At 52.5% G+C, this 25,382-nt stretch overlaps 1 protein-coding gene and 1 pseudogene across 3 annotated transcripts in view; both read left to right on the top strand.

The window, feature by feature from the left end:
• The window catches only part of PPP5C (protein phosphatase 5, catalytic subunit), a 44,114-nt gene extending 22,767 nt beyond the window's left edge, over window positions 1-21,347 (top strand). Inside the window, exons 3-13 of one of the 2 annotated variants that reach the window (XM_011962961.1) lie at window positions 5,707-5,854; window positions 6,557-6,678; window positions 13,709-13,774; window positions 14,093-14,191; window positions 15,071-15,176; window positions 17,379-17,521; window positions 17,654-17,741; window positions 18,667-18,707; window positions 18,810-18,988; window positions 20,537-20,618; window positions 20,779-21,347. In XM_011962961.1, the coding sequence (XP_011818351.1) occupies window positions 5,707-5,854; window positions 6,557-6,678; window positions 13,709-13,774; window positions 14,093-14,191; window positions 15,071-15,176; window positions 17,379-17,521; window positions 17,654-17,741; window positions 18,667-18,707; window positions 18,810-18,988; window positions 20,537-20,618; window positions 20,779-20,841 (1,137 nt within the window). In that variant the 3' untranslated portion in view covers window positions 20,842-21,347. The remainder of the gene's footprint in view (window positions 1-5,706; window positions 5,855-6,556; window positions 6,679-13,708; window positions 13,775-14,092; window positions 14,192-15,070; window positions 15,177-17,378; window positions 17,522-17,653; window positions 17,742-18,666; window positions 18,708-18,809; window positions 18,989-20,536; window positions 20,619-20,778) is intronic. The other variant, XM_011962962.1, reaches the window with a different exon arrangement.
• Window positions 21,348-21,359: 12 nt separating this feature from the next.
• The window catches only part of LOC105526963, a 5,596-nt pseudogene continuing 1,573 nt past the window's right edge, over window positions 21,360-25,382 (top strand). The window contains exon 1 of the transcript XR_001004172.1: window positions 21,360-21,422. The product of XR_001004172.1 is annotated as a 60S ribosomal protein L18a pseudogene (transcript). The remainder of the gene's footprint in view (window positions 21,423-25,382) is intronic.

Raw genomic sequence — 25,382 nt, 5'->3', positions numbered from 1 at the left:
CTGGTGTCAGAAGTGTTGTGTTGAGTGACTGTGGGAAAAAAAAAAAAAAAAAAAAAAAGAAAGAAAAAGATAAAATCGAGTACACCTGTGGAGGGCACTTACCATGAATAGAGCTTGTAGGACTGGAAACGTCTCTGGGTGAGTCAGTGAGTGAGTGGTGAGTGAATGTAAGGTTAGGACAGTGCCGTATATGTCTGTAGGCTTCATAAACACTGTACACTAGATTCTACTAAAATTTATTTTTAAAAAGTTTTGGTTCTTCAATAATAAATTAACCCAGTTTACTGTAACTTACTTTATAAACTTTTTAATTTTTTAAAACTTTCTCACTGTGTTGTAATAACACTTAGTTTAAAACACAGATGTACAGCTGTACAGAAATATTTATATCCTTATTCTGTAAGTTTTTTTCTGTTGAAAAAAAATTTCTTCTGCTTTTTGAACTTGTTTGTTAAAAACGAAGACACGAACACAGACGTTAGCCTAAGCCTACACAGGGCCAGGAGATCAGTATCACTGTCGCCCGTCTCCACACCCTGGCCCACTGGAAGGTTCTATGGGGCTGTCATACGCGTGGAGCTGTCAGCTAGGGTGACAGTGCCTTCTGGATAGCCCTGAAGGACCTGCGTGAGGCCCTTGAGAAGGTGGTGTTGTTTTCAGAAAAATGTCCGTGGTAGTTTGCTTGGCTTCTGTTTTCATCATGGATTTGCGTGATTCATGGCGTTGCGCTAAGACACTCCTATGGCTGCGCTGTCACTAGGCAGTAGGACTATTTCAGCATGTTTATCTTCTGGGACCACACTCGTATATGCGGGCCACTGTTGACTGAAACGTCGTTATACAGCTCATGACTGTATATGTGTCTCTCACTCTGTCGCCCAGGCTGGAGTGCAGTGGCGCAATCTCAGCTCACTGCAAGCTCCGCCTCCCAGGTTCACGCCATTCTCCTTCCTGAGCCTCCCGAGTAGTGGAGACTACAGGTGCCCGCCACCACACCCGGCTAATTTTTTTTTTTTTTAGTAGAGATGGGGTTTCACCGAGTTAACCAGGATGGTCTCGATCTCCTGACCTCATGATCCACCCGCCTCGGCCTCCCAAAGTGCTGGGATTATAGGCGTGAACCACCGTGCCCGGCCTGTGTGTGTGTCTCTCTCTTACTGGTTCTGTCTCTCTGGAGAACCCTGACTCGCATGATGGATCTGCCCCTCACTGGGTCCTTTTCCAGAAGACACACCTGTGTTCTTTCCTGTCTATGCTTGGAACTTGGGTGCAGACCTAGGCCAGATCTGGGGACTCCTTCTGCACTCCCTAGCCCTTCCTGGGATCTCCTGGTTTTTGTTCTGTGGCTTTGGGTTCCTTACAGCAGAGTCCAGCACAGTCAGTTAGAAATGTGTGTTGCCTTGCAAGCGAACACTGGTGCCTGTACACCTGCAGCATGCATCTGTGAAAGTAACAGGAATCGTCACAACCGCTGTTTAATCCAGCACTCGCCATGGCCCAGGTCATGACCTTCATGCAGGAATAACTCATTTCATCTTCACAGCTATCCTGCACAATGGAGACTTTCTTTATCCCTGGTTTATAGGTGAGGAAACCAAGGCCCAGAGGGTAGTTCCCTCCACTGAGGTTGCACAGCCAGGTGGTGGCAGCTGTGTCCGAGTCAGGCCGTAAGCAGGGCATGCGCAGCGGGTCCGAGTTTCTCGGCACAGCACTCACCCTTAGTTCAGGCAGTGCACCCTGGTGCTCTCTCCTCTGACTTATCCAGAGAATGCTGGGTGTAACTTGCCAGACTCATTCACCAAAACTAACCCCATAGGGTGAAAACCCTCATGTCAGGCTTCAGGCTGTCACTGGGCAGCGGCATTTCCTGCCCTGGAAACCTGACTTCCCCCAGCTGCCTGCATGCCTCAGGTGGGCACGGCTCCTGCCTGGGCTGCAGCTCATTGTCTGCGTGTTGGAGATACTCAGAATGCCCTGTTACACTTTGTACTGTGGGTCCGCTCCACGAGGGATCTTGATGCTGCTCTATCATCCCTCACCCTCAGTTTTAAAACCCAAGCAGTTCTGAAGAACAGTTCTGCTAAGTGTGGGCAACTCATGCAGTGGCAAAACCTGACCTGAACTACTAAGAAGCTGCTGGTGGTCTTGATTACTCTCCAGTGGTATGTCTGGAGGTTTTGCTGCAGAAATGGCTGTGTGTGTGCGTGTGATTGCTGGGTACTGCCCTGGACCTGATGGGGGTGTCCTGTGATAGAGCATGTACACCAAATCGTGGGGTTTTTTTGTTTTGTTTTGTTTTGGGTTTTTTTTGAGACAGAATCTCACTGTGTTACCCAGGCTGGAGTGCGATGGCACGATCATGACTCACTGCGGCCTTACCTGGGCTCAAGCAATCTTTCCGCCTCTGCCCCCAAAGTAGCTGGGACTACAGGCATGCACCACCACACCTGGCTAACTTTTTTTTTTTTGTATTTTTTTCTAGAGACAGGACTCACTATGTAGTCCAGGTTGGTCTTGAACTCCTGAGCTCAAGTGATCCTCCCATCTCAGCCTCCCACAGTGCTGGGATTATAGGCATGAGCCACCGCACCCAACCATCCACCAAATCACTTTACTAAAATCCAAAAACATTCCCAGTCCCCAAATACAGGCAGCCCCCAGGGCTTCTTCGAAACCCGTGTTACCATTTCACCAGCTCCGGACATCATTACCCATGAGTATTCACCACTGAAGGTAATGCTTTTAGAAACAACTTGTTTACTTAGCACTGTGGATTCGCATGCAGTTGTAAGAAGTAATGTAGAAATCCCAGTTTTCCCTAAAGGTATATCTGGCATAACTACATGAATATCACAGTCAGAATACTGACCTTGATACACTCCAAATGCCAATTCTTTAGAAAAGAACAGTTCCGTGTGAAGTTCTGACCCCGTGGGCCTTCGGGAGCTGAGTCCCCTCCGGTCCGGAGTGAATGATCTTCCATAGGAGGAGAAGCCCAGCAGGGCATCTTCACTGTCCAGCTAGACCTCACACGTCACAGCAGCTGCAGTAGCAGCGGGCCTTGGGATGGGCACTTGCCTGCTGCCGCCTGGCATTAAGTTCTCACGACAGCCCTCCAGGGGGTGCTGGCACCACCCCTACTTTCTAGAAACTGAGGGAGGCTTGAGACGTGAGGCCGCCTGCCCTGGCAGACTTGGATTCAGACCCAGGAGGTGTAGTCCCAGGGCCCGCGCTCATAACCACTGCCCCACGCTGCCTCCCTGGAGGGCGTGCAGTGTGCCCTGGGGACGAGAGGCCTAAGCAGGGAGGGGAGGTGGCAGAAGGGGAGCCCCTCCCAGCGTGCATGGCGGAAATCAGGAGCCTGGACTTGGGCACAGGTTAGCCTGGGAGAGAAGGGAATCCTGGCTTCTGGGTGGGCAACTTCACCTCCCCGGGCCTTGGTTTTCTGTCTGTCAGATGAGGATTGTGAAAACACTGCCATGTAGAGGTGCAGGGAGGATAAATGAGCAATGTAGAGGTGCAGGGAGGATAAATACCCTCACAGGGTATTAGGCGCATAGTCAGTACTCCAGAAGTGAGCTGTGTATTATTACTGCTTCCGCTGCCCCTGTTGCTATTCCCACTCCCTTTCTCCTGCCTGCACTGTCATTGTTCGCCTTCATCTTCCTTCCCAGCCCGCCCACCCCCGGAGAATAGGAGACTTGCGGAGAGGAAATGCTCAGTCACTCATTCATTTGTTTGGAGAAAGAAGAGAAGGGAGATTCATTCACTGCTGCAAGCACAGCTATTCCTGAGCCTCAGCCCTGCCCTCACAGGGCCCCCTTCCAGTGCAGTGGACAGAACGGTTCCCAGCAGGGCTCATGGCTGGAACAAGGGAGCCCAGGGGCCTTTAGGAGCCCAGAGAGGGTGTCTGACCCAGCCTCTGGGACTTCCTAGAGGAGGGGACAGTGGGGTTGAGACCTGGAGGAGGAGGTGGAGGTGCGAATGAGGTGCTCTGGGCAGAGGCAGCCTGCACAAAGGCCCGGAGCCAGCACGCTGGGGACATGAGTGGTCTGGCTGGGAGGCATAGAGGGGTGGGAGGAGCCGCATGGGCCAGGCCACATGCTGATTTGGACACCAGCCGGGTGTGCGCACATAACCACTCCCCATTGGGAAGGATGCCAGGGGCTGCCTGGTGCTGTCCTCCTCCCCTGCCTTACACCCACCCACAGCCCAGGTGGAGCTGCCTGGCAGGGTGCCCTGGGCCTGCCCAGACAGGGAGGAGGCCGTGGCCTGCTGGGCGTGGGCTCTTCTCACCCTGCTTGACACGCACACCTGTTCCCAGCGTGGATGAGCCTCACCCCTCACCTCTGTCACACCAACCTGCAGGGGTCAGTGGGTGTCTCTGTGGAGGTTTCTGACTCACGCTGCCAGGCTTTCCGCCAGAGGCCACCCCTGCTCCTTGAGGGCCGGCCCTGGGGCCTCCCAGTCTGTCCTCTGGCACAGGAGCTGTAGGGGTCCGCTCCTGGGGAGGCTAAGGCTGGTGGGCAGGTCAGACAGGGTCTACACGACTAAACTGAGACTCAGAGAGGTGAAGTCACTTGCCCAAAGTCACACGGCAAGTAAGTAGCAGAGCCAGGATCCGAATCCAGCTCCCAAATCCAGTCTGCTTTTCAGGTTAGAAGATCCGAGTTTGCAGGAATCGCAGTAAATAAGATGGGGAGACGGAGGGGATAGGGCTCCCTTCACTGGGAACTTGCTCTGTCCCAAAGCCGAACGCCCCACGCCTATCGTCTGATCTAGTCATCAGCGCAGCAGCCCCAGAACGGGGACTGTGAAGAGCAGTGGGTGCCCACGTGGAGTTTCCTTTCACCTGGCACCACTGTGCAGGGTTCACAAGCATTCACCCGTGCAGCTCTCACAGTGGCCTTCTGAGGGAGATACGGTTCTCAGTCCCACCTCAGAGGGAAACTGAGCCACAGAGGCAGACTCACCTGCCTGAGGTCACCCAACTCATGACCTGCAGAGCTGGGATTTGAACCCAGTGTCCGGGATCTGTGACCCTCAGTTCCTCTTTTCAGTGGACAAAACAGGGAAATCCTTTGTCCCGGGCCACCCCAGGGGGTGAGCGAAGGAAGTAACAGCACCCAGTGCTGCTGCCCGCCTGCCCCTGTTGCTTGCCAGGCCTTGTGTGTTACTTATTCCTTCCCACAGCCCTGGCAGGGGAGCCCTGTATCACCTCCCTGTTAGAGATGAGGTAACCTGAGCTTGGGGAGCCCATGTCGTCCAGCAAGTCATTAGCCCTTTGCGTGAGTCTGGGCTGTTCCTGTGACTGTAGACCTGGCCAAGCCCTTCCTCTCATGCTCCTGCCGCCTTGGTAGTCACGATAGCAGCATCAGGACGTGTGTTTGGGACGCCGCTCGCCCCACAGGGATTCTCACAGGGCACCCAAAGCTGAGCCCATAACTCTCAGACAGGCAGTTTGATTTTAGCGCACTCTTGGCTAAGATTGATGAAGTGTACCCGTGCGGGCAGCTTTGCTGTGCCCAGTTTTGGGGTGCAGAAACCAAGGCTCAGAGGTTAAACGTGTCCAGGGTTGCACCGTCAGCACCTGGCGCCCAGGCGGTCTGACTTCCGTGTTCATGGAACCCAGGGCTGGGCAGCCTGGGGGCAGCCACTGTGCCCCCACCTCAGCCTCAGCGTGCACACCCCTTCCCTCCCCGCCAGGTGGTCAAGGTGAAGCCCCACGACAAGGACGCCAAAATGAAATACCAGGAGTGCAACAAGATCGTGAAGCAGAAGGCCTTTGAGCGGGCCATCGCAGGCGACGAGCACAAGCGCTCCGTGGTAGACTCGCTGGACATCGAGAGCATGAGTGAGTCTGGCCTGGGCGCCCCATGCTCCAGCCCAGAACATTCCACACGGGCCTTTTCAATTCCCTGGGGGTGGGGGTGGGCTCAGGGGTGGCCCCTTGTTCTGTCCCCAGCCTGCTGTCTGTCGCTCCTCTGCCTGTGTTCCAGGGCACTCCATCCACAGCCCAAAGCTGGGCCTCACGCTTCCCAGTGAGCGAGACTGGGGAGCCGCGGACCCACTGCCAGCTCATGGGCCCTCCCTCCAGGTAGTAGCACAGGCCCCACAGGCTGTGTCTGATTCACCTCTAGGTGCTGAGAAGATCCAAGTGATTGTTCTGGATCATCCCACAGATGATTATTGAGCATCTCCTATGTGCCAGGCACTGTCCTAGGCACTGGGGTACAGCTATGAACAAAGCCCTCCCTGTCCTCATGGAGCTGATATTCTAGGAGGGGGATAAAATGATGAACAAGTCACGAAATGAGTAATGCTAAGTGCCATAAAACTGAATAGGGTAAAAGGGGATGGGTGAAGGAAGAGAAGGAGGTCAGGAAGAGGCCTCTGGGCCAGACCTGACCTAGGAGGGGACTCTTCGCTTGCTCCGTCCCTCTCTCAACCTGTGTGTCCAGAGCCAGGTTTGCTCCATCCCTGGGAGCGAGACCTCTTCCCCACTCACAGTGGCCGTGGTCACTGACTCTCGTGTCCCCCCTCGTTCACACCCCAGCCATTGAGGATGAGTACAGCGGACCCAAGCTTGAGGATGGCAAAGTGACAATCACTTTCATGAAGGAGCTCATGCAGTGGTACAAGGACCAGAAAAAACTACACCGGAAATGCGCCTACCAGGTAATGCACCTATCAGGTACCGGGCACCCAGGAACCCTTGGATGGCATCATAGTGCTGCCAGCCGTGGGCACTGAGCAAAACGACAGGAGGAGGGCGGCCACGACAGCCAACACTGAGCGGGAGTCGTGTGCCAGACACTGTGCCGAGGACTTCCCACAGAATCTCATCTCATCCCACAGCAGCTTGGGGCGGTGGCAGGCAGTGCCGTTTGACAGATGCAGGGACAAAGGGCCAGAGAGGTCAGGGTGAAAGGTGAAGAAGCAGTGGAGTCTGTTGCTTGGAGTTCTCATCCCAGGCTCTTGGGCGGCTGTGGCTGCTGGTTGTTGCAGGCTGTTTGGGACCTGATGGTGGCGCCTAGTCCTGAGACCACCCCCTCCTCCGACCCAGGAGGGCAGCTGGCCACAGGGTGTTAACTGGTTGAGTGAGACTTGGGCTCTGGTATCCCATCTGGACAAGGCCCCCTGCCCTGACCTCTCAGGGACCTTACCATAATTTTGGGGATCTGCCAAGATCCACCACCTCCTGGGTTGGTTGTGAGGATGCCGGACTTCTTGTGAGTCAGGTTGACAGGCAGGTGACTTTTACAGAGTGTGCAGGCCATGTGTGAAGCTGCCACTTAATAGATCCTAGAGAGCCAGGCAGCCTGGGTTCAAATCTCTGCCTTCCCACATACTAGCTGTGTGCCTGTGGGCAGATGGCTTCACTTCTCTGTACTTTGATTTCCTCCCCTGTACAGTGGAGATAATCATATCGTCTCCACCAAGGGCTGTGGTAAGGAGTAACTGTGAGTAATCCACATCATTGCTTCAAATAGTGCCTAGCACTTGGTTAGTGCTCTGTATGGGTTAGCTGTTGATGATCGCGTTGTTAAAGGTAAGAGAGGAGGAGGAATGTCCACATTCCTGGTTGTTTTTAACTGAAGTATAATTAATGCACAATAAAATACACAAATCTTAAGTGTCCAGTTACATGAGTTTTTATAATTTTATGTGCCCACTGCCCAAACAAGTTACAGAACATTTCCATCAACCAGAAAGCTCCCTTTGACCCCTTTCTAGTCAGCCCTCACTCCCATCCCAGGGACAACCACGGATCTGAGTTTTCACCACTATAAATTAATTCTGCCTGGTTTTGAATTTCATGTCAATGTCAAATGGACTTAGAACAGTTAGTGTCTCTTCTTTCATGCGACACGGTGTGTGGGAATCATACATGGATGTTGTGTGCATCAGTAGCTCAAGTCCTCCGTTGTCTGAACAGCCCATGATTTGTTTATGCAGTCTTTTGAGAGACATTTAGGTTATTTCTACTTTGTAGCTTTTATAAGTATAAGCCGCTATGGACTTTCTTGGACAGGTCTTTTTGTGAACATGTTTTCATTGTTCATGTTGAATTTCTCTATTGATTGTCTTTTTTGTTTCATTGATTTTTTCATTCATTATTCTTTATGCATGCTTGAGGCTTAATTTGCTTTCTTCTGGCTTCTGAAGATGAACTTTAGTGCTGTTAATTTTACCTGTTTTCTTCTAAGCAAAGCACTTAAAACTAAATTTCCTTCCAGGCAGTGCGTTAGCTGCGTCCCATGAATTTTGATATGTCATATTTTCGTTATCATTGACTTAGAATTTTTTTCTAATTGTCTTTATGGTTTCTGATTTTGTCCATAGGTTATTGAGAAGGGTATTGTTTAACTCCCAAATATTTGGGGACTTCTAGATGTTACTGTTACTGATTTCTAATTTGGTCAGACAACACACTCTGGATGATTCCATTGGGGCTATTTTTAGATCTGTCTTGGCACGCATGCAGTATGTACTGGAAAATAGTGTATATTTTGCAGTCATTAGTCATAGGGCTCTATAAATGTCAATTAATTCAAGATGGTTGAGACTGCTGTTAAAAATCTTTTATAGCCCATTTTTTTCTAATTGCTCAATCATTTATTGGGAGGGGGCTGTTAAAAGCTCTGACTGTACTTGTGGATTTGCCTATTTCTCCCTATAATTCTCAGGTTTTTACTTCCTGTATTTTGAAATTTTTATTAGGTACACAATTGGGATTGTTATGCTTTCTTGATGAATTGACTCATTATGATGAAGTGACTTTGGTACTTTTTGGCTTGAAATCCATTAAACCAGATTTTTACACTTAATATTTGCATGCTATAACTTTTCTACCCTTTTGTATTTAACCCATTGGTATCTTTATGTTTAAAATGTTTTTCTTATAAACAGCATATACCTGGGTCTTGCCTTGTTATCCAGTTGGACAATCTTACTTTTTTTTTTTTTTTTTTTTTGAGATAGAATTTCGCTCTTGTTGCCCAGGTTGCAGTGCAATGGCAGGATCTCAGCTCACTGCCACCTCTGCCTCCCGGGTTCACACCATTCTCCTGCCTCAGCCTCCCGAGTAGCTGGGACTACAGGTGTGTGCCACCACACCCAGCTAACTTCTGTATTTTTAGTAGAGATGGGGTTATACCACATTGGCCAGGATGATCTCGGTCTCTTGACCTCATGATCCACCCGCCTCAGCCTCCCAAAGTGCTGGAATTACAGGCGTGAGCCGCCATGCCTGGCCTCATTTTTGTATTTTTAATAGAGACAGGGTTTCACCATGTTGGTCAGGTTGGTCTCAAACTCCTGCCCTCAGATAATCCACCCGCCTCGGCCTCCTAAATTGCTGGGATTACAGGTGTGAGCCACCATTCCCGGCCAATCTTTACCTTTTAATTGTAGTGTTTAGTTCATTTATATTTAACTATCAGCAATCATATGATTGCATTTCAATCTACTGTCTAGATATCTCTCTTCTCTATGTCCCATTTGTTTTTGTTTTTTTTTTTTCCCCCATTTCTCCTTCTTTGACTTTCTTTTGTGTGAATCAGGAATCTTTTAGCATTTCATTTTATCTGTTTTATTGAAATTTTTGTTATACTTTTGAACGTGTGTGGCGAGGGGTGGAGTGTTCAGTGGTTGCTCTAGAGCAGCCCTTCTCAGCTGAGGCTCTATTGAAAGAATTAAGCCCTAACTCCCTTAGGCATCCATTGTATCCACAGTGAATTAACTTCTCTCCTGTGAATCTGTGTGCTCTCCTTGGGGGAACTGAGCAGGTATCACTGGAAATATTTTTTGTGAGGCGTGATCGTTTCCCGGAACCCTGGATGAAAAAGGCTGCTCCAGAGATTACAGTGTGTAACTTTAACTTGTCCTGTTCTACTTTCAAATAATAATATGATACTTAATGGACAATATAAGAATCTTACGGCCTGAGGCAGTGGCTCATGCCTATAATCCCAGCAGTTTTGGGGGCCGAGGCAGGTGAATCACTTGGGGTCAGGAGTTCCAGACCAGCCTGGCCAACATGGCAAAAACCCCATGTCTACAACCCTGTCTCTACTAAAAATACAAAAATTAGCCAGGCGTGGTGGCGTACACTTTTAATCCCAGCTGCTCAGAAGGCTGAGGCAGGAGAATCACTTGAACCTAGGAAGCGGAGGTTGCAGTGAGCCAAGATCGTGCCACTGCACTCCAGCCTGGGCAACAGAGCAAGACTCCATCTCAAAAGAAAAAAAAAAGAATCTTAAATATTGTGATTCCTTTTATTTTCTCCCAGCCCTTGTGCTCTTGTCATGCTTATGCATCTGCTATAAATACATTGTTGTCATTTCCTTAAATAGACACTAGTCTTCTAAAGAAACATATGTATGAATACACGGAAAATGTCTTTTATATTTACCCTTTCTCTTACTCCTTGCTTCTTCTTCCATATGTGGGTTTCTATCTGGTATCATGCCCCTTCTGCCTGAGTACTTTTAGCATTTCTTACAGTGTACATCTGCTGTAGACTAATTCTCTCAGCTTTGGTCTTCCTGAAAATGTTTTTATTTTGTCTTCATTTTTAGGGGTATCTTTGCTGGATGTAGAATTCTAGGTTGACATTGTTTCTTTCAGTGCTTTAAATGTGTGTGTGTGTGTGTGTGTGTGTGTGTGTGTTTTCCATTGCCTTTTGACCTCCATTGTTTCTGTGAGAACTCAGCAATCATTCATATCTTTGTTCCTTATAGTCTGTTTTTTTCTTCACTGGTTTTAAGATTTTATCTTTGGTCTTTAGTAGTTTGACTATGATGGGCTTTGATGTGCTTTTTTTTGCATCTATCCTGTGTTCACTGAGCCTTTTTGATCTGTGGGTTAATATCTTTCATTAGTTTTGGAAAGTTCTTGGCCATTATCTCTTCTTATGTTTCTTCCCATTTCTGCTCTCCTCCGTCTGGAAAGCTAATAATATGCTTTTTGGACCATTTGATATGATTCCTTAGATTTTAATGAGTTGAATTTTTAAATTCTTTTCACGATTTTTCCTCTGTGTATTTCAGTTTGGGTAACTTCAGTTGTCCTTATGTTCACTGATTCTTTGTAACTGCTGTTAAGCCCAACAAATGAATTATTTATTTCTTATATTGTATTTTTTATTGGTGGCATTTTCATTTAGTTGTGTTTTTTTTAATAGACTTTTCTTCTCTGTGTCTCATGTGTTCATGCATATTGTCCACCTTTTCCACCAAGTCCTTTCACACATTTACCATGGTTATCTTTTTTTTTTTTTTTTTTTTTGAGACGGAGTCTCGCTCTGTCGCCCAGGCTGGAGTGCAGTGGCCCGATCTCAGCTTACTGCAAGCTCCGCCTCCCGGGTTTACGCCATTCTCCTGCCTCAGCCTCCCGAGTAGCTGGGACTACAGGCGCCCGCCACCTCGCCCGGCTAGTTTTTTGTATTTTTTAGTAGAGACGGGGTTTCGTCGTGTTAGCCAGGATGGTCTCGATCTCCTGACCTCGTGATCCGCCCGTCTCGGCCTCCCAAAGTGCTGGGATTACAGGCTTGAGCCACCGCGCCCGGCCTACCATGGTTATCTTAATTAAAGTCTCTGGTAGTTTCATCATCTGGTTCATCTCTGAGTCTGCTCTGTTACCAGTTCATCATGTGTCTTATAATTTTATTATAAGTATGCCAGGCATTTTATATAAAAGAATATTAGAGACGGAGGTAAATAAAGATTTTCCTCAGAAAATGGCACACCTAAGCTGGGCACCGTGGCTCAGGTCTGTAATCCTAGCACTTTGGGAGGCCGAGGCGTGCAGATCGCTTGAGCCCAGGAGTTCAAGACCAGCCTGGGCAACTTGGAGAAACCCCATCTCTACAAAAAAAAAAAAAAAAAATACAAAAATTAGCCAGGCATGGTGGTTGGCACCTCTAGTCCTGGCTACTTGGGAGGCTGATGGGGAAGGACCATCTGAGCCTGGGAGGTTGAGGCTGCAATGAACTGTGATCAAGCTACTGCACTCCAGCCTGCGTGACAGAGTGAGACCCTGTCTTAAAACAAATAAACAAATAAGAAAACGGCACGCATTTCTTCTGTGTGTGTGAAGAGGGAGGGGCTGTGTGAACCTCATCTGTAGTTTACGGGCAACTTTTGTTGGAGTTTCTTTACCACTGGCTTTAAATGTGTTCAGAGTAGAATTAGGAGTTTCCCTTCAGCAGACCTTGGGATCTTAGCCCTGGCAGAATTCCAGGGATGTCTTTATGTTTTAAAGTCGCCAGCTTTTGGAACTGTGGGAGACCTCTGGTGTTCAGCCCTGCCGTCAGACTGCTGTGGGGCCGCTGGGGTGTTCGCTGCTCTCCAGTCTCACCCCTCTTCTGTACCTCAGGAGGTTTCTCTCCACCTCACTTCCTCGCGCCCAACCCTCCATGAAGCCCGTGTGAGGGAGTTGGCGGGGGCAGAGACGGGCTGTGCTGGGGCTCCCTGGAGTCCTCATCTGTCACGCCAGCCCCCACATGGTCATGAACTTCCACTCATTTCCCCTCACGCGCAGCCCCAGGGCATCCTGCCCTCCTGCCAAGCACCAGGATGAAAGCTGTGGGCTCCTTCCCCGAGGAAAGGCTCATCCTGTCTGCATTTTGATTAATTTAGGTCCCTTTGCATTGCCAGCCCTCAGATGGCTTTCAATTTGATTTTGTTGCTTGCTTGGCTTGTTTTCATCTTTAGGGCGAGACAGTCTTTTGTAGCTTTTCTGCCTTCTGACTGGAAGTGGGTGCCTCCTGCATTTTCTTAACACCTTTTCCCCAGCTTATTTTGGAAACTGTCAAACCTACAGAGAGCTGAAAGAACAGTACAGTTAGCATCTATCCACCCTTCACCCACATTCACCACTTGTGAACATTTTAATGCGTTGACTTAATGTGTCTGTCTGCTTATATATGCATTTGTATGTGTATACTTTTTTTCCCCCCTAACCCATTTGAGAGTAAGTTGCAGTCATAATAACCTGGATCTCCCAAAAACAAAGACGTCCTCTTGTATGACCACGGTTGAATTGTCCTACCTTAGAAATTCATCATTGATGCGATAATATTAAGGTAGACAGTCCCCGGGCCATCCGGAAAATCTGGAAACATTGACAGATAGGCATGTCATTGTCAAGATCATCTCCAGTCTGTGAAAAATAAATCATCTGCATTTCTAGACATCTGTTAATATTTTAATTCTCCCCAGCTTTCCCTAAAACATCCTTTGTAGCTGCTTTTTAAAAATTCAGGGTCCATTGAAAGCACCAGTGTTGCCTATGACCTGCCTTTTTACCTGTTTTTACCTGGAAAGTCTCACTTCTTTTTTGGGAGACTCTTTTATGACAGTGACATTGAGCTGTGTCCAGGCCAGTTCTTTTATAAAATGTTCTACGATCTGGATTCATGCATGTATTTCCACATGATGCTGAGTGTTTTCAGATAATTCAAGAACCAGGTTCTCCCATGAAACAATCGCAATGCTTCAGCACTGCACAGTCCACAGAAGCCTGCGGCTGCCTCTGGCCCCACCTGCCCCCGCTCCCCCAGGCCTCCCCTGCCCTTTTTCTTCTCTCCCTGCTTCTCCCTCGCCCTCAGCCCAGCAGCGTCTCCTGGGCAGTCCAGGCTCTCGGGGCTGGGTTGGGTAGCAGCCCCTGCAGCCGGTCCCACTGAGTCTGCCCTGCCTTCCAGATTCTGGTACAGGTCAAAGAGGTCCTCTCCAAGCTGAGCACGCTCGTGGAAACCACACTCAAAGAGGTGCGCGTTGTGGGGCAGTGGGGGGAGGGCCAGCGTGGGTGGGCTCTCTGGCTGGGGAGGGGCCACAGAGCTCAGGAACTCACGGATCCACCTCCCTGTCTCCCTCACACCCCCACCCCTGTGCCTTTCCTCCTGAATATCCCATTTCTCTGCTGGCCTCTTGGTCTCTGTCCCACCCTCTTCGTTTGTGTCCCCTGCTTGTGTCTCTTGCATGATTCTTCTCGGTCTACTGTGAACTCTTACGCTTCCCCTCACCTCTGCCCCCTCCCCACGTCTCTCTCTGGGCCCCTCCCTCTCCGGTGGCCTCTTTTCTTTCAGACAGAGAAGATTACAGTATGCGGGGACACCCATGGCCAGTTCTATGACCTCCTCAACATATTCGAGCTCAATGGTTTACCCTCGGAGACCAACCCCTATGTATCCTTCTTAGCAGTGCCACCCTCTCCCCACCTCCACCCGCAGCCCCAGCCTCAGATCTGCAGAGGGGGAGGAGCCCTTGCCAGGGAAAAGACGTGACCTTGGAAAGGAGAGGCCTGGCCATGCTGGGGCACCAAGGTGTGGGTGGAGCTGCAGGCTGGCCACGCACCCCAGACTCTAGGCTCGGACAGGCCTGGGCCAGCACCCAGCGGCTGTAGGACCTGAGCTGGTAGCTCAGTCTCTCTGGGCCCTGGCTTGTCTTTATCTGCCTTAGGATCGCATTTGAATGGCACCTGGCACTGGCCACACCTGGGTTCCATCCTGGCTTTGCCACTTCCCAGCTGTGTGAGCAAAGCAGGTTACTTCACTGCTTGGTGTCACAGTATCCCCACTTGCAAAGGGGGATAATAATATGTGCAACCCTGTTACTCAACAGTTCCTGAGAGGACAGGCTAAGAACAGGGCCTGGCCCACGCTCGATGCTGTGTAAGTATCTCCACATATTATGGTATTTGCTTTGTGAATGGTGGGAGGGTCTGTGTCCCATCTCCCCTGTGGCTCAGGCCTGTCTGAGGAGAGCTGAAGCAGGTGGACTGACTGGTCCCCGCACCTCCCCACCACTGGCTTTCCCAGGAGACAGCAGGCAGGGTCCTCAGTGCCATGCTACTGAGGCTCAGCGACCAAGCTCTGGCTGGAGCCGCAGTGAGGAAAGGGTTAGAAACCCAGACCCCTTGCACCCTGCCAAGTCCTCACTGATTGGGAGGTGCTGACGGGAGCCTTGAGACCAGGCAGGAGCAACCCATCTGGCCCATCTTCTGCCACCACCCCCCACCCCACCCCTTCCCCTCCACGCTTGCCATGTTTTCCTTAGCAGGACAGATATTTAATGGTGACTTTGTGGACCGAGGCTCCTTCTCTGTAGAAGTGATCCTCACCCTTTTCGGCTTCAAGCTCCTGTACCCAGATCACTTTCACCTACTTCGAGGTAAGCTGGGAAGCGACAAGGTTTGGGTTCATTGTGGGGTCCTGGGTGGGGCACTCACTCTGCAAGGATAATAGTTGCAGCTGTATTTATTTTGTGGACTCGGAGATCATTCACAGGGCGGCCTTTTAAGGTTGAGTATGTTGTGCACTGCACAATAACATCACGCCAAAGGACGCATTTATATCATAGTGTAGAAATGGATGTTTACTCTGACCATTTTTCAGCAGATGGCAACAAGGGTCTGAGGATGGGCCCCTTTTTCTGATTTGCACGAGGGCATGAAACAGGCTCCTGGGTTGCCCTAAATCTGGCACTAAAGTTAAGCTGAGTGACGGAGTGAACAGACCAGGGCCTGAGGGTGGGAGTAAAGAGACTGTTGACAAGGCAGCTGTGCCCCCTCAGATTCAGGCTTGGTGTCAGATTTGGGTTCTCTTGATTGAAGTAGAGGCTGGAACTGAGTGTGGTGGTTCACACCTGTAATCCCAGCACTTTGGTAGGCCGAGGTAGGAGGATCACTGAGGTAGGAGGATCACTTCAGCCCAGGAGTTTGAGACCAGCCTGGGCAACACAGTGAGACCTTGTCTCTAATAAACATTTTTTTAAAAGGCTGGGTGCTCATGCCTGTAATCCCAGCATTTTGGGAGGCCAAGGCAGTGGATCACCTAAGGTCAGGAATTCAAGACCAGCCTGTCCAGTGTGGTGAAACCCTGTCTCTACTAAAAATGCAAAATTAGCCGGGCATGGTGGCGCACGCCTGTAATCCCAGCTACCTGGGAGGCTGAGGCAGGAGAATCGCTTGAACCCGGGAGGCACATGTTGCAGTGAGCTGATATCACGCCACTGCACTCCATCCTGGGTGATAGAGTGAGACTAAGTCTTAAAAAAAAAAAAAAAAAAAAAAGCCAGGCATGGTGGCATTGTGTACCTGTAGTCCTAGCTTCTTGGGTGGCCAAAGTGGGAGAATTGCTTGGGCCCAGGAGTGTGAGGCTGCAGTGAGCCACGATCACACCACTGCACTCCAGCGTGGGGAACAGAGCGAGAACCTGTCTCTTTGAAAAAAAAAACAAAAAAAATGAAATTTGAAGTAGAGCCCAGAGTATTTGCTGGAGGAACAGACACAGGTGTGAGATAAAGAGAGAACAAAAGGGGCCCTCTAGGGTTTTGGCCAGAGCATCTGGAGGACTGTGGCTGCCAGTGACAAAGACGGGGAGACGTAGAGCAGGGTGTGGCCAGGAGCTGAGGAACTCCCCTTTGGATGTGGCTGTGAGACTCAGGAGACATGGGATGTGGGTAAGGTTCTGAAGGGTGTTGAAAATGTAGGTTTCTTGGTGTCCACATTAGATTAGACAAGAGGAGTTCACCAGGATGTGAGGGCCACACAGGGGAGGCCCTGCCCATGGCAGGGTCGGGGTGAGTTGGGAGGGGAGTGATAGGCTGGGGCGAAGCCTGCATGCCTGTGTCCCTGGGCTCACAGGGTTCATGCAGCAGTGCCCAGCACAGTGCCATAGCTCAGGATGCCCCTACTGTGGACCTCGTTGCAGGAGGCAACAAGCACCCAGGCCAAGGAGTTGGACAAGCAGAGTCTGAGCAGATGTGAGACTGGGCAGCCTTCTCCTTGCCCCCAAGCTCTGGAAGGGAAGAAGGGGGCCAGGTGCTTCTGTCTGAGACAGAAGGATGGAGCTCAGCGTGGGCTGGGCTGGGGCATATGCTCTGCGGATGGGCCTACTTTTTGTTTTTGAGACAGGGTCTTGCTCTGTTGCCCAGGCTGGAGTGCAGTAGCATGAGCATAGCTCACTGCAGCCTCTGCTTCATGGACTCAAGTGATCCTCTGGCCTCAGCCTCCCAAGTAGCTGGCACTACAGGCACGCACCACCATGCCCAGCTAAGTTTTAAAATTGTTTTGTAGAGCGGTTTCAGTATATCGCCCAGGCTGGTCTCAAATTGCTGGGCTCAAGCAGTTCTTCTGCCTTGGCCTCCCAAACTGCTGGAATTATAGGCATGAGCCACAGTGCCTAGCCGTGGACCTACTTTTTGTCAAGATTCCACCCTTGGTACCTCCAATCTGGAAGGCACCACAATGGGAGGCGTGAAGCCCACGGGGGCAGGGGACACACGCACAGTTCTGGGCCTTGAGGGTGCCTGGCTGGAGGACACTGATGTACCTGGAGGCTGAGCTTTCTCTTCTGTCCCCGTGTTTTCCAGGCAACCACGAGACAGACAACATGAACCAGATCTACGGTTTTGAGGGTGAGGTGAAGGCCAAGTACACAGCCCAGATGTACGAGCTCTTCAGCGAGGTGTTCGAGTGGCTCCCGTTGGCCCAGTGCATCAACGGCAAAGTGCTGGTGAGGATGGCGTGAGCCCTGAGTGTGGGTTCCCCGCCCAGCCACACCTGGGCAGATGTGTGCTGGTGAGGGAAGTCGGGGCCTGTGGGTGGCTGGCACCTTCCCTCACAGCGGCATCCCCCAACTCCCCAGATCATGCACGGAGGCCTGTTCAGTGAAGATGGCGTCACCCTGGATGACATCCGGAAAATCGAGCGAAATCGACAACCCCCAGATTCAGGTGAGCGGGGTGGGGCCGGGTGTCTCCAGCAGAAAGGGGCAGCCTGGGCTCAGATCTGCCCTGCAAGCCGGCCCTGCCTCAGAGGATGGGCTTTGTCCCCTTGGCAAGGAACAGCGGGTCTGAGCCTCAGTTTCCTCACCTGTGACTTGGGCCAATGCACCTCCTTCATGGGGTTGTGATGACGAGCACGGTCATGACCGTGGTGCGGGGTGAGGGCACGGTGACCCCTGAGCACGCCTGTCCTTATTTGTGAGTTCAGCTCTGGACCCCTGGAGGGAGGGGAGGTCTTGGGGCTCCTGTCCTGGTGGCGGGCACACCTCAGAGAGTTCACGCACTGGTGCACACACACATGCACACTGTAAGTGCTGCAGAGGACATGGATTGGGTGGGCCCGTTCCGTGTGGTCGGGAAGGCCTCTCCAGGGAGGCGAGGTTTGAGCTGACACTGCAAGAAGCAGAGGCATCTGGCGAGCATATTCCAGGCTCGAGGAGGGGTCCCAAGGCAGGGAGAAGTTGGCGAGCAGGCCGGCTGTGCTTTGAGGGCTGATGTTGGACATGGGGTTCACTGGGCCCAAATCCTGTGGCGCCTTACAGGCCTCAGTGAGGACTTTGTTCCTAGGGCAGTGCGGAGCCGCCAAAGGCTTTGAGCAGGGAGAGGGCCTGATCTGAATAGGGGCATTGAAAGCTCTGTCCGGCTTCGGGGCCATCGGGGTTGAGTGGGGTGTGGAGGGCAGATCAGCAGAGCGGGTGGGGGTGGCTCAGAATCTGTCACCTGCCCTGAATGTCCATGTCCGTGCTGGATGTCCCTTGCCCAGTCCCCACCCAGGCCGTGCTGTGGGGTGGGCACCTGGCCGGGCCAGGAGGTGGCCTGTGAGTGACCCCCTGGGAGGTGGACGGGTCCTAATGTTTTCCTCACTGCCCACCAGGTCCCATGTGTGACCTGCTCTGGTCAGATCCACAGCCGCAGGTGAGTCTGGGGTGGGGTGCAGGGCCGGCGGGTGTGGGCTGTGGGCAGCAGGTGGAGGCAAACAGTCACCCTGAACCCCGTCTCCCATCTGCCCACCCTCAGAACGGGCGCTCGGTCAGCAAGCGGGGCGTGAGCTGTCAGTTTGGGCCTGACGTCACCAAGGCCTTCTTGGAAGAGAACAACCTGGACTACATCATCCGCAGCCACGAGGTCAAGGCCGAGGGCTATGAGGTGGCTCACGGAGGCCGCTGTGTCACCGTCTTCTCTGCCCCCAACTACTGGTATGTCTTTGCCTTTCCTGCCCAGGGCCTCTGCCAAGCCATGGGTTTTTGTCTTGGTTTTTGTTTTGCCTTTTTATGATGGAACATTTCAAAGACAGGCAAGAGCAGATAAAAGAGCATGACGAACACCCCCGTGAGCATCACCCACTTCTGCAGCACCAGTGGGACCAGCCTGCGGGCACTGACCAGCTGCCCCGTGTTACAGCAAGCCCTGGGCACTTTACGTTCCTCCCATTGATTGCCCAGTACGTTTCAGAAGGGAAGGGGTCTTTTTTTTTTTTTTTTTTTTGAGACAGAGTCTCGCTCAGTCACCCAGGCTGGAGTGCAGTGGCGCAATCTCCACTCACTGCAAGGTCCGCCTCCCAGGTTCACGCCATTCTCCTGCCTCAGCCTCCCGTGTAGCTGGGACTACAGGCGCCCACCAGCGCGCCCAGCTAATTTTTGTATTTTTAGTAGAGACGGGGTTTCACCGTGTTAGCCAGGATGGTCTCCATCTCCTGACCTCGTGATCCGCCTGTCTCGGCCTCCCAGAGTGCTGGGATTACAGGTGTGAGCCACCGCGCCCGACCGGGGTCTTTTTCTTAACCACAATATCATGTTCACACTTTTAAAAAGGTGTGCTGGCTAGTCACGGTGGCTCATGCCTATAATCCCAGCACTTCGGAAGGCCGAAGCAGGCAGATCACCTGAGGTCAGGAGTTCGAGACCAGCCTGGCCAACATGGTGAAACCCCATCTCTACTAAAAATACAAAAAGTAGCCAGGCGTGGTGGTGCACACCTGTAATCCCAGCTACTCGGGAGGCTGAGGCAGGAGAATTGCTTGAACCTGGGAGGTGGAGGTTGCAGTGAGCTGAGATTGCGCCACCGTACTCTAGCCTGGGCAGGAGTAAGACTCCATCTCAAAATACACACACACACACACACACACACACAGGAAGGAGTGCTGATCCCTCGCCCTCACCCGAATCCTGCCAAGTTCTCTTTCTCCTGGTCTCTCCTAAGTGTCCTTTCCAGCTGACTTCTTCCAGACAGGACCCAAACAAGGCCCACATTTTCTGTCTCTTTGCCTATGAGTTCCCTGTCTCTCCCCACCCCCATCATTTATTTGTTGAAGAATAGGCTTCTTCAACAAGAATAGGCCTGCTGTAGAGTCACCTGTGTCCTGGACTAGGCTGACTGCATCCCCGTGGTGCCATGTGACACGTTCCTCTGTTCCCTGCGTCTCCGGGTAGGCAAAGCTGGAGGCGTGGTCAGATTCCTAGTGGGGTCTGGCGAGCATCCACCTCCGTGAGCTACGCCCTGCCCCTCCCTGCTCCCGCTTCCCCCACTCCCACCCTCTTTTCCCATCCTCATCCCCCTGCCCTTCCCATTCTTTCCCCTTGGATTCCTGTCTTTCCCATCCCTGTCTCTCTGTTCATCTGTGTCTGTCGTGGCTCTGTCCCTCCCTCTCCCTCTCTCTGTCCCTTCTTGCCCAGCCCTTCCTTGTCCTAACCCTCCAGCCCTGCCCAGCCCTGACCACCCTGTGCCCTCTGCTCCTGTCCCTGCAGCGACCAGATGGGGAACAAAGCCTCCTACATCCACCTCCAGGGCTCCGACCTACGGCCTCAGTTCCACCAGTTCACAGCAGTGGTGAGTCACCGCTTAGGGCCCCCACCCCTCCCATCCTGGCCTGGGGACAAAGAGGCTGAGACCCTGGTAAGGGACAGGGATAGGTTCCGCCGGTGGGTACTGTGGGTGCTCAGGGGCTCCGTTGTGACTTCTGTCCATCCCACCTGCCCCGGCCCCACAGCCTCATCCCAACGTCAAGCCCATGGCCTACGCCAACACGCTGCTGCAGCTAGGAATGATGTGAGGCGACGGGCGGGGCGGCCTGCACCCCAGGGCCCCTCCACTCCCACCGGACCCCGGCCCTGGGCCAGGGGCAGAGCAGGCCCCGCCCCAGGGCAACGTTGGACCCCCTTTTACTTTGTAAAGTTTGTATTTATTCCCCTTTAGGTTTGCAGAGGGGGTAGGGGCAGAGTCAGGGGCTGGCCAGAGGGTCTGCTCCCTGGACAGAGAGGAAGGAGGTGGAGCAGCTGGGGCTGGGGGCACAGCCCAGGCATTCTGTGGGGAGGCCGTCCTCGGGGTGGGGTGGGGCTGAGTGGCTGCCCTGCCCCCCTCATTTGCATGGCTCCTCACCCACTCAAGCAATAGGGCCCTGCCATAGGAAGACCCCCAGAGAGAGGGTCAGCAGGGGGGCCTCGCCTGCGCCTCCCCTTCTGTAGCCCCATGGTGGGGCTAGGCTGGGGCTCACCCCCCTCCCCAGCTATTTTATGTCTGTAATTAAATATGTTAAAATAAAGCCATTATCGGAAGTCAGCTTGTCTCTGGATGGTGGAGCTACAGGAGCTGCCGGGGTTGCGTCACTGCCTGCCTGCTGAGGAGATCCGGAGGGTGGGGAGGCCACGAAGTCCCACTGGCCAGGCCCACCCAGCTCTGGGCTGACAGCTCAAGTGGCCGCTGCCTCCGCTCAGCACTGTGGGCTCCGGGGGAGAGTTCTGTCACCTGGGTGGGGCCGATGAGGCCAGCACTGAGTGGAGCAGAGAGGAAGCTGAAGAAGCTCCTCACCCTTTGCCGGCTCCAGCAACAAGCATGACAGTGCCGCTCCCTGCTCCCTGCTCAGGGTAGGCCCAGCAGTGGTTCTTCACGTCACACAATGAGGCAGGCGTCTCCAGTCATTGAGGGAGACCAAGAGGACCCTTGTCTTACTCCCAGGTGGCTCTTAGTCACGGTTAACGCTGGATCCCATTCAGGCTGCCCCACTAGGCCTCGGTCCTCCAGAGAGATTGTGTTTCCAAGTTTGAGCTCCTCTGGACTCAGCTTTCTCCGGTGATAAGTGGCACTGGGGGATGGTCTAGAGCAAATGACTCCTGCAGGGCCGTGTCCAGGAGCGTTGGGCCCTTTGGAGGCCTCCCAGGCAGACATGAGGCATCTGCGGTCCTGGTTGCGCGTCGGTGCTGGGGAGGCATTCTTTCTCTAAGGCCCATCAGCCTGGCCGTGAGTGCACCGCCCTCTGGGGGCAGGTGCGCCGGGGTCCGGAAGCCAAGTACACATGGCTTCGGGAAAACAGGCCCGAGGCCCAGGTTGCCAGTGCCATTCATTTCCCTGGGAAAGACAAAAGCAGCCACCATGGCTGTTGGGAGGGCGCTTCAGACCTGATGGGAGTCAGCCAGGCAGGCAGCTGTGAGGCTCTCGGACTCACTGGGTGTCAGGGTTCCCTGCCGCTGCAGTTCAGGAAATCTCGCGGGACCCAGAGCAGCCATTATCCTCACAGTGAGGGTCCATTACAGTGAAAAGATGGGGGTGAGAATGAACAGAGGGAAGAGGCAGGTGTGAGTGTCCTGCCCTCTCCTGTGGAGTCGTGTGGACGGCGCTCATTTTCCCCATGTGGATGCGACAGCGTACTGGAGTGCGGTCACCTAGGGAAGCTCACCCGGGCCTCTGCATCCAGGGTTTTCTTCAGGGGTTGGTCATGGGGACTGCTCACCCCACATGGTTGACCGTAGCCTCCAGAGAGACCCACAGCCCCCGCCCTAAATCACATCCTTAGCATAGACTGTCCACTGTGGCCCAGGGCCCCAGATAAAAGAGATGTTCCTATCAGGGAGGACATGCCACAGGCTCCCAGGTGACTCCAGGAGCCAGCCTTTTCTTTAGTCAAGGCGACTCCCGTGCTGCACAGCTGCATAGCAAACAGCCTAACCCTCACCGGCTTAAACAGTGAACGCCTTGCTGTCTTCCTCAGTGCTGTGATTGGCTGGGCTTGGCTGTGCAGGGCGCACCTGAGGGCTGCGGCATTTGTGGTCGGGGGCATTTGGGGCTGGAGGCATCTGAAGAGTCGCCCGGCTGGACTCCATGGGGGCTGACTCCCGTGACTGCAGTTGCTGTGGGCCATTAGCTGGGCCGGCACTGGGGCGCCTGCGTGTGGCCTTCATGTGACCTGAGCTGCTCTCACCGTGGCAGCTGGGTCCCTCATGGGAGCATTCAATGTTTATATTTAAATCAACCAACTGCATTCCAGCTGTAGCACTTGTCTCAGCAATGTCCTGCCTCACATTCAATTGTCTCTTTCATTTCCTTCAATCTGCAACGTTTCCCCAGCCCCTCTTTGTCTTTGACATGGACGTTTGTGATGATCACGCTCCTCCCCCTCCCTGAGACTGAAGAGTGCTCCCTGTCCGGCCGCCGTCTCCTCCCCATCGGGTGTGGCTGGGCTCTCCAGTGGGAGCGCCGCGGAGGGGACACAGCAGAGGCCCCATGCTTGTGATGTATGTTGCGGATCATTTTCCCCCATTCTGTCCTTTTTTGTTAAATGGTGGTGAAAAGCACATAACATAAACTGTACCACCTTAACCATTTGAAAGTCTATATCCCAGACTGTCTTTTATCTTTAGACTTCACTTGTGGTTTGTTGCCACTGTACAAGTTTATTTTTATGAAGCCAAATGTATCTATTTCTTTAATTGTGCTGGCGTGGGAGTCGGTACTTCTCCCTACACCCGGGTTTCAGGGAAGTTCCCTCGGGTTTCTTCTTTATGTCAAGATCTCCAGTCTATTTGGAGTTCCTTCTTGTACATGATGTGAGGAATGGGTCTAATTTTATCTTTTTCCAAGTGGCTATTGGAGGAAGTTTTTAAACGAGAAGAGAAATTCAGAAGATGCTGCAAGAGCTGGGGTCTTTACGGCGACCAATGTGTCGGTAAAGTCAGAACAAAGAGACTCAGGCACACCCACCAGAAGGACCAGAACTTTGAGCAGATCAATGCCACAGAGCTGGGCTCAGGGAAACGGAAGGGATATGGGAGGGAGCGAAAGCATTTAATGGGGGAAGGTCTGGGTAAGCCGATACGTTTTGGGGAATCAAGGGGGATAAATACACGTGAGCAGGGCTCTGAAGTTAGAGGCAATGAATTTAACAAAAAAGAAACAGTAACTTCCAAAAGGGAGTGTGACCGAGTGACACCCATAGAGGCAGGTGATGAACATCCAGGGCTGGCCGGGCACGGGGGCTCACGCCTGTAATCCCAGCACTTGGGAAGGCAGAGGCATGTGGATCGCTGGAGCACAGGAGTCTGCTGAAGTAGGGGACACCTTACAGTTTGGATCAGGGTCATCAAGTGGGGACGTGCCAGGTACACGGAGGTGGGGAAGATGCTGGGGGCAGGTGTGGACACTAAGCAATGGTGTCGGAGGCTGCTGGGGAGTCTCAGGGTCTAGCAGGAGCAGATGTGAACTCCCAGGAGTCATGGACATGAATTAGGGGTCCTAAGAAGCCTCACCACCGACCAAGGAAGCTGTGAAGTAAAGACCAGAGAACCCAGGGGAGGGGGAGGTCTTAGATGCTCCCTACCCTATCGACCAGGATGGACCCAGGCATCCACCCAGCTGGATGGAGCAGAGACTCCAAGGCAGGAAGGACCCGAGTTCTGTCTCCCTGTCGTTCTCTTGGTCCCTTTCACGCTGTCTTCCCCGGCCCCCATCTGTCAACGGCCATGATTAGGTCACAGACCCAAGCTCTGGCCACCAGGGCAGGCAGAGAGATGACCTAACGTCCATAGCACCAGTGGCGGGGGGAGGGGGCCTGCCTCCCACCTATGGGGGGTGTCAGTTGCTTGGCAGCCAGAGGGACAGGCCACCACCCCATCCCTCCTTGCCAGCACCACACTTGGCAGATGGAGGAACTGGGCCCATGGTCCCCTCTGCCCACACCCTCCTGTGGCTCTCATCTCCGGGGTCCAGCAGATGTGGGGAGCCAGGTTGAGGAATTTGGACACTGGAAAACGTGTAGAAGCAGTGAAAACCTGAAGGGACCAGGAGGGGCAGGGTGGGCACCCATCTCAGGATAAGTCGAGGAGCAGCAGGGTGATTCTCCACGCCTGGCCCCTTGGCTCTGTTCTAAGAGTTTACACGCATTAACATTTCATTCCAACTCAGTCAGACACTTCTCAGATGCCCAGTTTGCAGATAAGCAAGTTGAAGTACAGAGAGGTTAAGTTACATACTCAGAGTCACACAGCCAGCAAGTGGCAGAACGGGACTTGAGCACCAGCTGACTGGCTGCAGAGTCTGTGCCCTGAGCCAGTTTGCAGTAGCGTTGAGCGCTTTACATGTCAGGCGGTTTACAGGCACTTAGGTCTTCGCAACCGCCCTTTGATGCCAAATGCTAAAATAATATCTGGGGAAATTTGACCCCTTTTAGCAAACAAAAATTTTATGATGGCAAGAATTTATTCTGCCTGGTTAATCTGATTCTTCCCTTTTTAGTACATGGATGGTCCCTAACCTTACCCCTGAATAGAAAACTCACGACTTCCCCCAGAGCTGTGCAGCTCTCAAGGCTTTTTTTTTTTTTTT

Source organism: Colobus angolensis, unplaced genomic scaffold (genome assembly GCF_000951035.1).
Source record: "Colobus angolensis palliatus isolate OR3802 unplaced genomic scaffold, Cang.pa_1.0 Scaffold60, whole genome shotgun sequence".
Taxonomy (NCBI): Eukaryota; Metazoa; Chordata; class Mammalia; order Primates; family Cercopithecidae; genus Colobus; species Colobus angolensis.
The sequence above is the reverse complement of the archived record's forward strand: the minus strand, read 5'-3'. Positions and strand labels throughout refer to the sequence as shown.